This window comes from Pseudochaenichthys georgianus, chromosome 13 (genome assembly GCF_902827115.2).
Source record: "Pseudochaenichthys georgianus chromosome 13, fPseGeo1.2, whole genome shotgun sequence".
Classification (NCBI taxonomy): domain Eukaryota; kingdom Metazoa; phylum Chordata; class Actinopteri; order Perciformes; family Channichthyidae; genus Pseudochaenichthys; species Pseudochaenichthys georgianus.
Genome location: NC_047515.1, coordinates 7,192,187 through 7,209,803, shown reverse-complemented (window position 1 = coordinate 7,209,803; position 17,617 = coordinate 7,192,187). Strand labels below are relative to the sequence as shown.

The window sequence follows — 17,617 nt, the reverse complement described above, 5'->3', positions numbered from 1 at the left end:
GCAACCATGATGTTTGTTGTGCAGTCAGCTGCTCCCAGGGATCAGCTCTTCAGACCCCTGAAAGAAGCCATGCATAGATGTTTCTCTCTTTTTAATCACTTCTGCATTTCTGGACTTTGATATTCAATTTGTAGCCCTTTTGAGGGTTGCAGTGTCCAACAGTAGTATATCATTTGTTTCTAAGCAAGTCTCTACATGTACTTTAGTATCATTAAACTCACTTTTTAAAAGTTTCATCAGTTATCTGACAGGTCCTGGCTCGTTGGGTAAAAGGGTACAACCCAAACCAGATGCACTTGTTGTTGTAAGTTGTTTAATGAAAAACTCAAATGAAAGGGATACAAACAGTAGTGCTTCTGGGTGCTGTGTGAAACCAAGAAAGGAGGTTACTGTCCCCCAAACTAACCATTTGTTGAAAAAAAGCCATTTGTGATCTATCAACAGGACATTAGTTTGTCTAGACCAGGGGTGCCCACACCTTTTCAGCTTGGGAGCTACTTTTAAAATGACCAAACCCAAATTATCTACCTACAGGGTAGATCTGCCCAATCTCCCCTGCCCAATCTGTGTCGCGAGTGGGGGGGGGGGTGCTAGTGGACTAAACGGCGGATAAACTGCGCCACATAAGTGCATAATAGTGCGCCGCATTTGCGCTTCAGATGAGGAGGTGAGGCCCCCTCATAACTGCATGAACCCATATGGCACAATACAACTCAGACTGGCTTACCTGTACGTCAATCAGGTGGCAAATGCCATAGTAAGGATGGATGATAGGCTAACTTAAAAAAAAAATTCTTCTTTTTTTTTCACCTACCCAAACTACCTTTGCGATCGACGTATTGGGCTAGACTCTCCCAAACTGTTAGAACACTTTATTTTTTTGATTGAAGCATTGTTCCATAACTTAACTTAGCTGTTTCCGTGCCTAAGCATCACTCGACCTAACCATAGCATTCTGGCCGACGGGACATAAGAAACCAGATTTATTTGTGTAGCGTTTTTAGAAAAAGGAAAAATAGTTTTTATGGTTAAAATGACTTTTTGGAAAGGATTTGGAAAGGCCATAGGTTGGGAAACAATGTGGTCATGGTTAAAATCAAATCAAATCAAGATTTATTTATATAGCACATTTATAAACGATTTTTGGTCGAGCCAAAGTGCTGTACATATAATAAAAATAGCCTACAGTAGAGACACTTTACAGCAAATACAACAGCACAGATTGTTCAGAATATCAGTATGAGAAAAACGACACCCTCTATCCTTAGACCCTCACATCGTACAAGGAAAAACCTCCAGAGAAAACCCACAGTTTAAGGGGAAAAAAATGGGAGAAACCTCAGGGAGAGCAACAGAGGAGGGATCCCTCTCCCAGGACGGACAGACGTGCAATAGATGCCGTGTGTAAATCGAAGAGATAATACATTTACAACATATAGACCGAATGTTAGGAAATCAATTCAATTCAATTCAAAACCTTTATTTATCCAGGTAAAATCCTATTGAGATCAATGATCTCTTTTTCAAGGGAGACCTGCAGAAACGCATGTGTCTGTAATAAGAAGATGAATCCACGAGTAATTAATGCAATTAATCGTATTTTAATCGCGATTACGATTATGGCTTGCGACGATTATGAAAACAGCATAATTGACAAAATACGATTATTTTTGCTGAGTGCGCTTTCGCCCCTCCCTAAAAGCCCACTCGGCCACGTGGGAGTGACATGTGGTGTGAGTGTTCAGCGCGAGCGAAGATGTCAGAAAAAGAGCAGCAACTCGTTAAAAAGAAGGGTACAACTATTTCCACTATTTGCAAGTACTTTGCCATTACATTTCACATCGCTAAAGATATGTGCCCAGTTAGCACTGTTAGCAACCAGGGCTTTAAGCAACTTGTCAACACGTTGGACAAGCGTTACGCGATGCCGTCTCGGTATTATTTCAGCAGGTCTGCGCTGCCTGCACTATATGACAAATGCCGTGGGGAAGTTGAGAGAGATGTGGCTTCAGCTGACTACTTTGCTACGACAACAGACCTATGGTCTAGCCCAGGGGTGCCCAACCAGTCGATCGCGAGATGTGTCTAAAAATAGAACAACAATATTCTGTTTTATCGTTAATGTCCTGTAACATAATCTTCCTGTGCCAGAATAATGCACTTGAACGCATCAAAGCTTTGTGATTGGCCGGCGTCACCCCATGTGTCGGGGCGTGGCTTAGGGTCTTCAGTACTGGTGGCAATATTGTCACCTGCCTGCGCTCATCTCTGAAACCAGACCATGTAAACAGGCTGGTGTTTCTTGCAAAACATCTTTAAGAGATGACATGAGCAGCCCTACCAGCATTTGCCATGGTGGCCTAAACATTTTTATTTGGTCTTAAATTGTAGTTCAACATTTATTTCCTGTTACTTCTGGACCATGACGGTTGGCCAGCCTTCAACGTTTAACTGAGTGGAATATGTTGAATATGTTTTACAAAAATGTTGGCTATATGTTAAGGAGTTTTCAGTAGGTTGTGACAGTGCACTGCATCATATTTGATTTAATTTATTTTGGTCTAATTTATTTTTATTTATCATATTAATAATATATGTTTAGTATGGTTTTGGAAGTGCGCTCCAACATATTTGTTGATCTTGTTTATTGGTAAAATATTATTTGTTTTAAAGTTCAATAAATGGTCAATGAATAATCGTCAAAATAATCGTGATCGTTATTGACCTAAATAATCGTGATTATGATTGTTGCCATAATCGCACAGCCCTATCCACGAGGATGTCAGCTACAATCCTGTGGGAGCCATCAGGAAAGCAGCATGACGAGACCCAATGCAGGACCACAGAGACAGGTTCAGCCACGACCCGAAGTCCACGACTTAATCCAGAACTCAGGATAGAGGATCCAAGACACAGGACTACAGCAAGAGGATCAGCCTCGACTCCGGAACCCGGCGTGGATATAGATACAAAACAAGAACAAATATTTGGCTGGGTTAATCGGAACAAGAGAATACACAGACACAGACAGAGAGGGAGAAGGTCATTGGATAAAAGTTATTCTTGATAACCCTCTAGAAAGATCTCATGAACTTCCCCACTCAACCTATCAAGACCCGAGCCGTTCTATTAGATATAGGATAAGAAACAGAGAGCGGGAGCACAACAACCTATCTCTTCGTCAGATGCACTCCCCCGCTTGGGGGGTGGGTAAGGGTTTTTAAGAATAAACCGCAAGGGTCTAAAGGAAAAAAAGATTAAATATAAGGTACTATATTTTAAGTAATCCTATCTACTATTCCTATATTCGAATAATGTATAAACTATTTTTAAAATACTTTATGAAATCCTATGTTATGTTATAAATATTAAAATAAAGAACTAAATGAATAAATAACTAATTAAATAAATAAATAAATGAATAAATAGATAATTAAACAAAAGCCAGAGAGAAAAAGTGAGTTTTAAGTGTTGATTTAAAAACCCCTAAGGTCTGGGCCGACCTCACAGAGGGGCAAAGTATTCCAGAGCCTAGGGCCAGCCGCTGCAAAAGCTCGATGCCCTCGGGTTTTAAGCCTGGTCTTAGGCACTATCAACAACAGCTGATCAGCCGACCTTAAGGCTCTGCCTGGGGTGTAGCGATGGAGGAGTTCGGCTATATGGGCAGGAGCCAGCCCATTTAGGGCTTTGAAAACAAATAAAAGGAGTTTAAAATCTATTCTGAACCGAACTGGAAGCCAGTGCAATGAAGCCAGAATTGGGGTGATATGGTCACGCTTTTTATGGCCAGTAAGAAGACGTGCAGCTGCATTCTGAACTAGCTGGAGGCGTCTAATTGAGGCCTGATCCATACCCACATACAGAGCATTGCAGTAATCCAGTCTCGAGGTAACAAAGGCGTTAATAACCCTTTCCAGGTCTTTAAAAGATAAAAACGACTTGGTCTTAGCCAATAGTCGTATTTTGAAAAAGCAGGTCTTGACTACAGTGCTAACCTGCTTATCAAATTTAAAGGCGCTGTTGAAGGTCACTCCAAGGTTCATAACAGAGGGGAGGATATTTTTATAGAGGGAGCCCAGAATATCAACCGGGGAGACTGTTGGTAAGAAACAAGTCACTGGCTTTGTTGAGGTTTTAATCAATATAACATCTTGCTTCTTGGGAATTACGACCCACTGGAGTCATGATTCACACGGGTCCTTGACCAATAAATGTTAAAGGTCCCATGTAATGCTTTCCGGTTATTACCCGTCCCCTTGTGTGTTATGAAGGTTTTTCTGCATGTAAAGGGTCTGCAGAGTAAAAAACCCTCAAAGTACACCCTGTAGCGAGTACAACTCTAACACAGAAAAGACCTGTCTGTGCTGCCCCAGAACGCCTCGTTGGACATTTTTGATTTTAAATGTTTTCTTCCGAGGCAGGTTGACGTCACTAAGTCCAAATGGACCAATTGGACCATTCCGCACACATACACTCACTCAGCCTGAGCTCCACACACACACACACTCACGCACGCACACACACACACACAGCCGGAGCACCGCAGAGCTCAGACCCCACGCAGCAACCAGGAAACAACACCAGTAATCCCGCTCACACTGTCCGCTCCTCGAGCCCCACAGGGCGGCGCAGCGAGCCCCGCCAACACGCCACCCAGACCCCACGCAGCATTCTCATCTGTTTGTCATTACTGGTGTCATTTTCTGGTTGCTAACAAATGCCATTGTAAAACATAACCACTGATGTTCCGCTGTAATGGTGGTTGACCAATCAGAGCACAGTGGGCTCATAGGGAGGGGGGGCAGGAGCTCCAACAAGGCGTGTAGGACAGAGATTGAATACACATACTATACAGAGATGCTGTGAGAAACCAATGTGAGTTTGGAAAATTGAACAATGTAAATCTATTCTAATAGACCTCAACACTGGAATTATGATCAGTAGAAATGGCCAAGACATGGGACCTTTAACATAGATTGTGTTTTGCATTTGTACTGATGACAAACGCTGCTGGCAGGACAGTCTTGACTATTTACACATGATAGGCAATACACTGTTTTTTGTTATCAGATATCCCTGTCTGAGAATGATCTTCCACCCTTACCGCATCAGTGCTTACAGAAACAGTGTTCTGGGTATTCTGGAAATTCCACCTACCCAACTATCAACACGTCTCCTCGGGACCGTTTCTTTGAGAGGGACAAACAGAGACTCCCTGATCTCCGTCTGTCTCTGTCCTGTGATGACCATCAGGTGGGACAAGACGCTCCTGAGGCCTTCGTTGTAACTGTTGGCTTTATCTTGTCAAGTAGTTTTCTAGGAAAAGACAGCAGCCTAATGTCGTTGTCCTCGACAAACACTGCTTTTTTTATTGTTTCTAATCATGCTGCGTCACTTCTCGAAGCTTTAACACAGCTTTAACTCATACACTTCACTGGTTACTTCACTGGTAGCCTTTTAACATAAAATACTAGTATCCAGTTCTCATTTGAAACAGGAGAGACTTCTTGAATGAATGAATATTACGGACATCATGTGCTCAAGAGGATAGAAAGTTTTGATTTGATTTGATTTGATGGATTAATTGAGTGAAAGAAAAGTAAAGAGTCTTTGACGATAAGACCCCATTGTTATACTATACAAGGGGGAGCATAAGCCGTAAGTAGAATAGGAAACCACCCCAAGGGTCTTGACACTGGTTGTGATGGTGGTGAGGAGAAGGCTGGAGATGGAGGGGTCAGAGGAGGGTCACAGCAGTTATGCCAGAAATGATGAGAGATGAGTATCAATGAACGTACTGTGGACACCACATGTAAATATTTGTTACGTGGTATTTTTCACTTATTATTTGTGGTGAGCATGTTCACTGGAGCTCGGGGGTAATAGTTGTGGTTTTATCCTTTTATCTGACTGCTCCCCTCTGTTCACTTTGGTTTTTGCATGGCAGAGAGAGAGTGCATTTCTTGTTTTGTTGGCCGCCCTCACAAATCGCACTCACAATCACATTCAGAACTTTACGATTCAGTACGTTACTGATTGAATTGTATTTTTGTGTTGTGGAAGAATAAATCCCAAGTTAAGCCCATAGCGGCTTTCTTTCGGACTGTCTTCAAGGTTCAAGGTTCTTTATTAGTCATACAACCATAGCTACAAAGTAGTTATGTCGATGAAAATCTTAGGTCACAGGCTTCTCCAACAGTGCAACACAATATTACAGAAAAACAGAAAAATATAGTGCAAGTAAATATTAAAAGTAAATGCAAAAAGAAATGGAATAGTTTAAAAAAAGTGAAATAGTGAAATAAGAGTCTATATGCAAGCTATTGGAATGATATATTAGGTAAATAGATAAATGATTACTAAGTAGCAGAATGTTATGGACATTGTTACAGCAGTTCAGGTGTGTAACTGTTCAGCCGCTGTATGTAGTCTTTCTGATTAAACTTGTGATGAGCTTCATTTCGATCAGAAGAACATATTTTGCAAAGCTGGAACTCAAGTTTGGTCTCCACCTCCTTTTTATACCATATCTGAGCGAGTCCACAGTAGCCAGCCCAGCACCTTCAGATCCACAAGTCACGCTTTAGCTCTTCAAGCTTTTCAGTTGCTATAAGGCCTATGAAATTCATGGCAGTGAGCAACAATTACAAAATCTGCCATTTGCCATTAGGCCTATCCCTTTTTTTTGGGGGGCTATGGTCACAAAATTGTCCAGTGAAAAAATGTGTAACTATTTCTCCACAGACTAAAGAAAACTGCCAACCAGAAGAATAACTTCTAACTCCTAAACTCCAAATGCTGAAGCCTCATAGGAATAATATAACAGCAAAGACAACGATTCAAACCAAATGCAAGCTACATGTTTTAGAGATACCAGAGTTCATAGCACCTTATCAACCATGAAAAACCTAAAATAACTTACATTTTGGTCAGGCTGGGTCATACACTTTCTCGCTGTCGTCTGTGGAGGTATTTTACTAAAATTACTGTAACAATGCTGACGCCTGATATAAGTTTGACTGAACTTAAAAAATCCCATTTTTGAACATAACAGAATTAATTTTGGAAGAGCTTTAAATTCAGACCCAGCGTTGTCTCCCAGAAACATCGCATCAAATGACTGCTACCCAGCCTGTCCATTCCTTTTATCACAGACACAATGCAGAAAACCAGTTGCCAGGAGATTAAGCCAATGCCTGTCCCCCATTCTCTTCATCAAACACACACACATTCCAGTTGAATAAAAGCAGTGTAGAGTAGAACTTGTTTTCACAGTTTGCCAGCAGATTCCAGGAACCAGTCCAGCTTTTTAGGAACACTGGTATTTGCCATAAAATGCCCATTATTGTTATATTGCCCAATACTACAACATTTTTCTTTAGTTTGCAAATGGCCACATTCTTCTTCGCTCTGTAAATCAGCCTGTTGGCGGACCATGTTGTAGAAACACAGCTGTCAGATGAGCCAACTTCTCACAGAATACCTTCCCTTCTCTACTTGCAAAAACTCTGTTGAAGCTTGCCCTGCTGCTTAAAAATAAAGAGACTGACAACGCCATAGATTTCAACCTGCCACTGTGCCCTTTAAGACCCAGTCTCTCTTGTTTCAGGTATACACACTCTTCTAAAGGATTTACTGGAACATGGATGAAAGCCAGCTATTCAGCAGAATTGGATGACTCAGTTTGATGAGAAAGACAGAGTGAGGTTTAGATAAGCAAATCATGTTATTGCCTTACTCCTTACTCATATGATGATCATACACTAGAAAGACCAGTCACTCTTCATAATGGTATCCCATTAGTTTGAACCTAAGGGGTTTAAACATGTATTCTGTTACAATATCAAGTTGCAAAATAATCTAATCAATAATCTAAGCTATCACAACATAATGGTAATATAACCTGATTACTTTCCATTGCTTTTCGATTCCCTTAATATCAAATGCAATGAGAACAAATACAAGAGAAAATAATTATTTAAAAAACATATATTAATATAAAAGGATAGAAGTAGCCTAATGAGACCAAAAAAGGAAATTCAGGCAATACCTCTGCCTATAATATATTCATCTTTATTTTTTAATTGTAATGTAACGTTGTAATCCTGTTATTAATCCCAAATTTTCTGAAATGTAACAATAATCTAACTACATATTTTTGTTTTTAAATAGCTGAAAGGAAATACGGATACTTTTTTAAAATCATGATTACATCATCCTGCTACATGTAATCCGTTACTCAGCACCAGTGGTGCAAAGTAGCTAAGTAGATTTACTCAAGTACTGTACTTAAGTACAATTTTGAGGTACTTGAGTATTTCTATTTTCTGGTACCCCATTTCAATTCCGAGGTAAATGGTGTACTTTTTTTCCACTACATGTATTTAATACCTTTGGTTACTTCACAGATGTGGATGAATAATGTGAAATATAATCAAGTGTTAAATCAGTCTTTAGTTCCACCTTAAGTACATTCACAAGCTACCCTGCAGTATACAAAGTCATTCAAACTAGCTGCAACACTTTAAATAATTATAAGACATATCATATATATTATTCTGAAAAGAACCAATCTGCATAATGACTACTTTTACTGTTGGTACTTTAATTATATTTTGATAACTTTTGTACTTTTACTAAAAGTAACAGGCTACAGATGCGGACATATACATACATATATATATTTATATAAATATATACAATTTCAGAATCAAGTATGAGAGCACTCACAGCATAATAACGTAACACTATCAGAGACTGGATATATCCCCCCCCCCCCCCCTCTGGTCGATACAATGAGGAAAATAAATTACGGGCCAAAAGTTTTATTTACAAGTATTAAAAGTAAGCAGAGGACACCAAACCAACTGAGACCTGTCTGTCCGCCACACACACACACACACACACACACACACACACACACACACACAGACAGACAGACAGACGACAGACAGACAGACAGACAGACAGACAGACAGACAGACAGACAGACAGACAGACAGACAGACAGACAGACAGACAGACAGACAGACAGACAGACAGACAGACAGACAGACAGACAGACAGACAGACAGACAGACAGACAGACAGACAGACAGACAGACAGACAGACAGACAGACAGACAGACAGACAGACAGACAGACAGACAGACAGACAGACAGACAGACAGACAGACAGACAGACAGACAGACAGACAGACAGACAGACAGACAGACAGACAGACAGACAGACAGACAGACAGACAGACAGACAGACAGACAGACAGACAGACAGACAGACAGACAGACAGACAGACAGACAGACAGACAGACAGACAGACAGACAGACAGACAGACAGACAGACAGACAGACAGACAGACAGACAGACAGACAGACAGACAGACAGACAGACAGACAGACAGACAGACAGACAGACAGACAGACAGACAGACAGACAGACAGACAGACAGACAGACAGACAGACAGACAGACAGACAGACAGACAGACAGACAGACAGACAGACAGACAGACAGACAGACAGACAGACAGACAGACAGACAGACAGACAGACAGACAGACAGACAGACAGACAGACAGACAGACAGACAGACAGACAGACAGACAGACAGACAGACAGACAGACAGACAGACAGACAGACAGACAGACAGACAGACAGACAGACAGACAGACAGACAGACAGACAGACAGACAGACAGACAGACAGACAGACAGACAGACAGACAGACAGACAGACAGACAGACAGACAGACAGACAGACAGACAGACAGACAGACAGACAGACAGACAGACAGACGCGACGCCAGGGATTTTGGGCCCCATGAAAAGATATCACATTGGGCCACACCACCAGGCACAGGCCACGCCAACCAAGAACAATGCTGTAACCACACCTCCAGAACCCAACCCACTCATTTATGCTTTAAATAACTACCTGTACAGGCTTGCATCTATCTTGTAGTCCAATACTAACTGCACAATATTTACTGACAGTGAGCTATGAAAATATAACACTATGCAGATGTGGAACATTCTGCTGCAGTAGAATTCACTATTTGATATAAGACTAACATTCCTGACAATAGATCTCAATAGTCATCTTTTATGGTGTACATGCATTTTTAATAATACAATTTTTGAATGGAACATTCTCAACATGAATGCATAAATCCAAATAAATATAACTTAAAGGGGACCTATCATGCAAAATGCACATTTGTACGTCTTTTATACATGAATATGTGTCCCCGGTGTGTCAGGGAACTCACCAAGTGTCAGAAAACACAACCCTCTCTCTTATAAGTCCGGACCTGAACCCATGGCTTGTCAAGTTGTGTGAGTAACTAAAGTGAACTTATTGTGAGCTAATTATCAATTGAAAATTAACTCATAATCAACTCAAATTCAAACTCATCAGGTTTATTGTGCTCCCTTCCAACTTGTGTCTACATTTCTCTACAAAGTACAAATGTGCCACTTAGTCTACAAATGACTTATGACAGCAACTACAGTGAACTACTACAAAGTTTAAACATGTATTTCATTTATCAAACTAAAGTAACCAAACAGTCCCTGAGCTGACTGAGCCTAAATCCCTAAAGCGTTGCTGAAAGGTACAGTGTAGAGTAGACTATATGCAGTACACTGTTACACACCTACTATACAGCGATCACATCGCTAGCTTCCCTTGACGTCACACAGATATCGCGAGCAGTTGCAATATTTTGCGAGACTTCGTGAGTTCAGTAATGGCCTCCATATCAGAAGCCGACACGATGTTTTTCGTCTTTTCTCAGCGCAAATTTCTCGATCTATGGAAGGTTTTAGATGGTTTAGAACAAAAAGGAGAATATACGTAAGTGCTAGTATTTTTGCGAGTCCAAGTACCGGTTCCCGACGTTCCTGTTTTAACCGGACTTGAACCGAAACTTTTTACAAGTCCAGTACCGGTTCGGTGTACCGGTACGCAGCACTATATGGCCCTACAATATATTGTTCAAATATAGCATGATAGGTCCACTTAAATTATGTGGAAAAATACTGTGTTTGAAATGTATAATTGAAAATTAAAAGTTAGCTTTTTGCTTTGTTATATATATATATATATATATGTGTTGTATTCCAGTCTCCCTTCAGATATGTTGAGTGGCATGTCATTCAACACAATGCTGCTCACCTCCTTCAGTTTAGAGAAAAGCTGGTTCAGTTTCAGCATTTTGGGGGGACAGGGCTGCTGAGCCTAAAGATGGATCTGTTGGTCCTGGCACCAGGGGGAGGGACAACTGATTTAGTATGAATAGCTGCTAAAAATGTACCTGCATTTATTAAATGTCGGCTAAAAGGGCAGTGAAATGTCAGTTTAGTAAATTATTATTTACAATGGACTACGCTGCTAACAGACTAATTTCCACCACTCATGGACCACACTCACCTTTTCTTTTGAAAAACTGGGTGACATACTGTCGCCCTTTAGTCCCTCCCTCTCTCTTGTCTTTCTCTCCTTTCTTTTCTTTTTTGAAAGCCTGACTTTGTTAGTCGTTGAGACATGGTACACACATAAGCATCCCTCCTCACATGCTTTCTCACTCTGCTAGAAAGTGCACCACGGTTGGAGGCAGGCTTTGGATAATTAACTTTTGGAAGAAAATAAGTTAAATGAATCGTAAGTTTAGTGAGTACATTATCAATATAACGTTCTATTAATGTTAATTATTGATGAATGATGAAAGGTTACTGTGACGAAGGTAACTTCGTCACTGTGAACTGACGGCTTCGGGCCTTGTAACTCAGCACTTTGGTGAACAGTTTTACACTTTATTAGCGTGATTGCACAGTACTGTTCGGCATGGCATATTTGCACATTTTATATAATTTATACTAATTATTGAGTGTATTTATTAAAGGATTAAACCGTATTAATTGAAATGTCATCTGGCAGGTGCTGGTCGGGTTCTCGGCTCCGCCTGACAAGATAGGGGAGTTAGCGAGAGCGCCGAAAGTGCATACTGGTGTAGAATGACAGCGGTTAAGAATAATCCGGGTGCAAATAATATGTGAGGGTGTAGAAATCATAGCGTTAAGTGGCATTAATTGTATAAGTGCTGACTGCGTTTAGTTGGGTTTGTATGTGTGTACTTCTGTTCAGTTATATGTTTGAAAAGTGTTCCCCCTCCCGTTATGTCTGTTGCTGGATTGTGTGCACCTGGTGCCCTGTGTTGTCTCCTCCCCCCTCACCTGTGTCTAATTGCTGATTAGTGTGTGTGGGTATTTAGGCTCTGTTTCCCTGTCTGTTAAAGGCAGGGAGTGTGTGAGAGATCCTGGTGGCTGCAGGCTGGGCTCACGTGAGCAGCAGCAGCAGCAGCAGCAGCAGCAGCATTGAGGCTGTGTGTAATGTTTTAATAAATGCCCACACCGGGTTATAATGGTGGACGTTCTGCCTCTGCCTCCTTGCTTGGTCGGGCCGCTCAATTGTCAGCTTCACAGTTACTTAAACGTTTTTTTCTTAATGTTCTAAAATAGTTTGGGCCCAAACAATTTAGAATCGTCCTAACTTTTCACCACACACACACACACACACACACACACACACACACACACACACACACACACACACACACACACACACACACACACACACACACACACACACACACACACACACACACACACACACACACACACACACACACACACACACACACACACACACACACACACACACACACACACACACACACACACACACACACACACACACACACACACACACACACACAATACAATAATATCCAGGGGATGCATGAAGAGCCGTCATTGGCTGAGATAAGTCCGGCCGTGCGTCACGCCTCTTTTAAACATCACTGTTGCAAATGCTTCCACGGAGGAGCCGTGGAGGACCGATCAGTGTATCCTCGATTATAACTCCATCAGAGAGCCTCCTCGACGCTCGATCCTCAGTCCTCGATGTGCATACTTTAGGGAAATGAGATGTCCTTCAACATGACGCGCCGAAAACCATTTCCGGGTCACTACCGGAGGACCGAGGAGTCGAGGAGGGGAAATTAGTGAAATGAGAAAGGCCCATAGATTGATATTCTGTATATATCCCCCCCAGGCTGCAGCAGGGAAGCTCTCATTGGACGGGTCGCTGGAGAACTCCAGCTGTGAGCTGCAGGACACGATGAGCCGCCTGGGCTCCAGCTCAGAAGATCGCCCCTGCCTCACCGGCGCCCTCTCCTGCCTGAAGAGTGCCAATGAAGCAGGTGAGCCAGGGAGCTGCACTGCATGTGTGAAGGGCATATTTATAGGACATGCATGAATAGAGATACAAAAAAAATAGTAATGGGGTTGATTTCTTTATTTTATTCAATCTTAAGGGGTATGAGCTTGGTTCTATTTTCACATGGTTTGATAGGGGAATGTTCAACAATGTTGTTTATTTGGAAACTTGATTTACATTTGTAACATAATTACCAAAACTATATACCAGCTAAGGGACGGTCAAAGCCCCAGGTTCATTTTGTGGCATTATAATAGGCTTTGGGGGGTATGATATGGGCTCAGAACAGTCTCATAATACACACATGCACACAGAAGGATTCACATTTGTATTTCATGATCCACAAAAGGATTCACACTTGTGTTTTTCAATGCACACACAAATGTGTTCCGTTTCATATAGATGTAAATAAAATCCAAATACAGAAAAAAGCTTTACATATGTATTTTTGATCCTCACATATTTGTTTTCCGTTTAAATCCCCTGAACCTGCAAACACAAACCGCTTTCTGTGCACGGATCGCCGTGCATTCGTGTGTGGGTTTTTTGAGACTCCCCTAACGGTCAGCAGATTCGTACTTGTAATTTTTTCTATCTATAGCCAATCAGATGTCTCCTTCATTCTAAGCTAATCACATGAGCGCGCCCCCACGAGGGTATGATTTCTTGCGTTCATGACGTAGCGCTTCATGTACGCATTTTACGCTGTCCGGAGCTGACAGGTCCAATCTCAGGACACCTCCACTCTCAGTACAGCGCCACTTTCTGAACAGGAAATGCACGCAAATACAAGCCTTTATATTATTAAGGTACAGTGCCACTTTCCGAACCATTGATGAATGCTTGTGTACACGGGGGAGCCTCGCTGCAGGGAAACGGTGGACCTCTGTCGCCTGTCAAAGCAACTTCAGATGGCCAGTCCGCCCCTGCCGTTACCGAAGTGGGCCGATCGGAGTGGCCCGACCGGCCCACTTCGGTACGTCCCGATGGCGAGTCCGCCACTGCTTCGGCATACAGTATAAGTGTTGCACGGCCAGATACGGCTCGAGAAGCTGACTCAGATGAATGAGGCGAATTGGGGGTTTAATCTGCGCCCCAGGGTGATTTTATGCGCGTGTAAAAGCAAATTTTTCGCTCGCGAGTAGCTTGTTTTGCGCGCTAGAATATTGACCCAATTCTGGCTCCATAGTAATGTTGCGGCTTCCTTCCTTTGTTTCCTTCAAGCCACTAAGACCCCTTTTAAACAGACACTTCTAATGCGTTTTCTTTTCATTTATTAGATTTACTTAGTTGTGATGACTTGTTTGGCTTCAGATGCTGTGTTGTCATGCAACTCGTGGCTAATCAAATTAAATCAAATAATTTCCTCACACATTCAACAAAGAAAATAGTCCTTTCCAATATTCCAACAAATCGAAACAAAAGAGGCAAAACTCAAATAAAATAATAAACAATCTTATATCGTTTCTCTTTCTATCATGTTGTGTGTTGGGAATAATTTGCTTAGGTATTCAACCTTTGACACAGTTCATCATTTTCTCCTCTCACTATCTCCTTTCCCTTGACATAGGTCTACGGCCTTGGGTATTGCTGCTATCTCTCTTAAGGAGGAGCAGCTTGGGTGCATTGTTGTTGCCAGTCTATGACAGCACAAGCCGCCATGAGCACAAAGACATTGATCCTACGCTGTCATTGGAGGCAGTCGCAATTTCTACAGACTCGCACTACCTGTTAGCATCTGGCATCTGTTAGCATTTAGCTCTCCTGCTTACAAACTTTTAGCCATCCCTGCTTATACAAGTAGTAGTTTTAGTTGTTTGCGATCTGCAGAGGCCTGCCTGTCGAGTATGGCTGTACTGAGGTGTTTTTCCTCCGGAGACGTCGCGAAGAGACGGAGCGGCTCCACCTGTTGCTGCATGCGATCTGTGATTTACGGAGGCCTGCTCCTCGCGAAGAGACGGAGCGGCTCCACCTGTTGTTGTGTATTAGTAGAAAGACATTAATGAAGCACGGGACAGAGGATATGGGTACTAAGCTCTTTACTGTTGTTCATGCATCAACTCGCGGGCATACCCTCCTTCTCTCTACATTGTAGGTTACTCTGGTACACACTCTGGTTACACGGCGCCCCCTATTGGCAGGAGTATATCAGAACACAACACCTGTTGCTGCCTGCGATCTGCGATCTACGGAGGCCTGCTCCCACCTGTAGAATTCGGCTGTACTGGCGAGGTTTTTACCCCGGAGTCGTCGCGGAGAGACGGAGTGGATCCACGCTTCGGGCTTGGCCTGCTTCCACCGGGCGTGTGCTGCTGTGCGGATGAGGATTTTACCACGGCTGGGGCCTGCTTTCCACCTGTCCTGGTTCTGCTGTTGCAGAGGCCTGCTTTCACCCCGGGGATACCACGGAGCGACCGGAGCGCTTCCACGCTGCTGTTTTCGCCTGTCCTTTGCTGCTGTGCTGATTTTGCTCCAGGAACATCGCGGATACTGTGTGCTGGTCTGGGAAAATGGCCCATATCGGGATTCTGCTGTGCCTGTTAACTGTTTTGGACTATGAGAAGATCTCTAGTCATTCTGAGAAGTCTACTGGATTCAGGTCTGTTCTGCCACCCACAGTGGGCATCCCCTGCAAAGGTTCGGATGTGTTGCTCAAACAATTACCGGTTGCCTTGTCACAGACAATCTGCTCGACAAAATATGTTTGTCTTTTTTGTTTTCCTGCGATGATGGTTCTTCAGGACTGCTTCTTAAGCTCTAATCACACTCTCGCAAACTTTTCCGGTGTTTCTAAATTAGATGACAATGTATGCGTGTCGTTTAAGAGGAAAAGATGCCTGGTTTTGTTGTTGTTATTACTGTCAGGAAATGTACAACCTAACCCTGTTCCGCCCTGTAGTAGTAGTCAGATCGCTACTCCTGCTGATTTTAAAGCTAGGTCTGGGTTGGGTTTCATCCACTTGAATGTGCGCAGTCTGTTAGGTAAACTAGATTTTGTCCGTATCTGGGCGAGCTCAACTGACGCCGACGTCATTGTTTTATCAGAAACATGGCTAAATAAATCTATTTTGGCCTCTGACGTTGCCTTAAATGGTTTTAATGTGTATTGTACCGACCGGCCTAATAAAGGTGGTGGCGTTGTCATTTATGTTAAGAATAAGTTCAGTGTAACCACATTAGTTTCCAAATCTATCAGTAAGCAATTCGAATTTTTAGCCTTAAATATAGAAGTGGCAAAGGGTCAACAGGTCATGGTGGGGGGCTGTTACAGACCCCCCTCAGCTGGCAAGGACTCCTTGTCTTCGCTAGCAAATCTTTTATCGCAGCTAGACTACAAGGAAATAGTGCTACTTGGAGATTTTAACTGGGACTGGTTAACTACAGTGTCAGAGGATTTTAAAAACCTTTGCATCTCTTTAAATGTTACTCAGATTGTTGACAGTCCTAATCGCCCTAACATTAAGTCCCCTAATAAATCCTCCCTAATTGATCTCATTTGAACTAATATTCCCCATAAATATTCATCTGTGGGAGTTTTTGCAAATGATCTGAGTGATCACTGTGTTGTAGCCACAATTAGGGACACTAAGGTCCAAAAGGTTAAACCTCGCATTATCATTAAGAGAGACAAAAAACATTTTGTGGAGCAGGGTTTTGTACATGATCCGTTTAATTTTGATTGGGGTAAAATCGATCTGTGTGCTGATGTAGAAACCGCATGGTCTTATTTTTATGGAGATCATTGATAGACATGCACCCCTGCGTAAATTTAGAGTAAAGGGACGAGACAATCCTTGGTTTTCTGCTAATCTGTCCAGTCTCCTTCATGAGAGAAACAAGGCCTGGGCAAAGGCTAGGCAATCGGGCTCAGAGGTAGAATGGCTGCGTTTTAGGCAGCTAAGGAATAGCTTCACATCGCAAATCAAAAGTGCTAAATCAAAGTACTATCTGTCAGTAACCACAAAGAATCTAAATAATCCTGGAACATTTTGGAAAGCCATTAAATCGTTATCCACCGGCGATATCCGTAATGAGCTACCTCCGTGCATTACCACAGCATCTGGCACTATATCGGACAGAGCTACTATGCTCAATTGCTTTAATGAGCATTTTGTGTCCTGTGGTTCTCTATTTGATTCTGTCACTAACTCTGCTTCTGTGAACACCACAGTCGGTGACTCTGAAAAACGTTTGTTGGAAAACCCTTTTAGTTTTACCCCTTTTACTGTTGATGTTGTTCGTGAAGCTTTAACCAAGCTAGATCCTAAGAAACCGGCTGGCCCGGACAACGTAGAACCTTTCTTTTTAAAGATAGCTGCAGATTTTATTGCTCCACCT

The 17,617-nt window shown here is 42.3% G+C and overlaps 1 protein-coding gene across 4 annotated transcripts in view; it reads left to right on the top strand.

The window, feature by feature from the left end:
- The window catches only part of LOC117457180 (kinase suppressor of Ras 1-like), a 74,217-nt gene that overhangs the window by 19,131 nt on the left and 37,469 nt on the right, over positions 1–17,617 (top strand). For all 4 annotated transcript variants that reach the window (XM_071205326.1, XM_071205325.1, XM_034097102.2 and 1 more), the window contains exon 2: positions 13,115–13,262. In XM_071205326.1, the coding sequence (XP_071061427.1) occupies positions 13,181–13,262 (82 nt within the window). In that variant the 5' untranslated portion in view covers positions 13,115–13,180. The remainder of the gene's footprint in view (positions 1–13,114; positions 13,263–17,617) is intronic.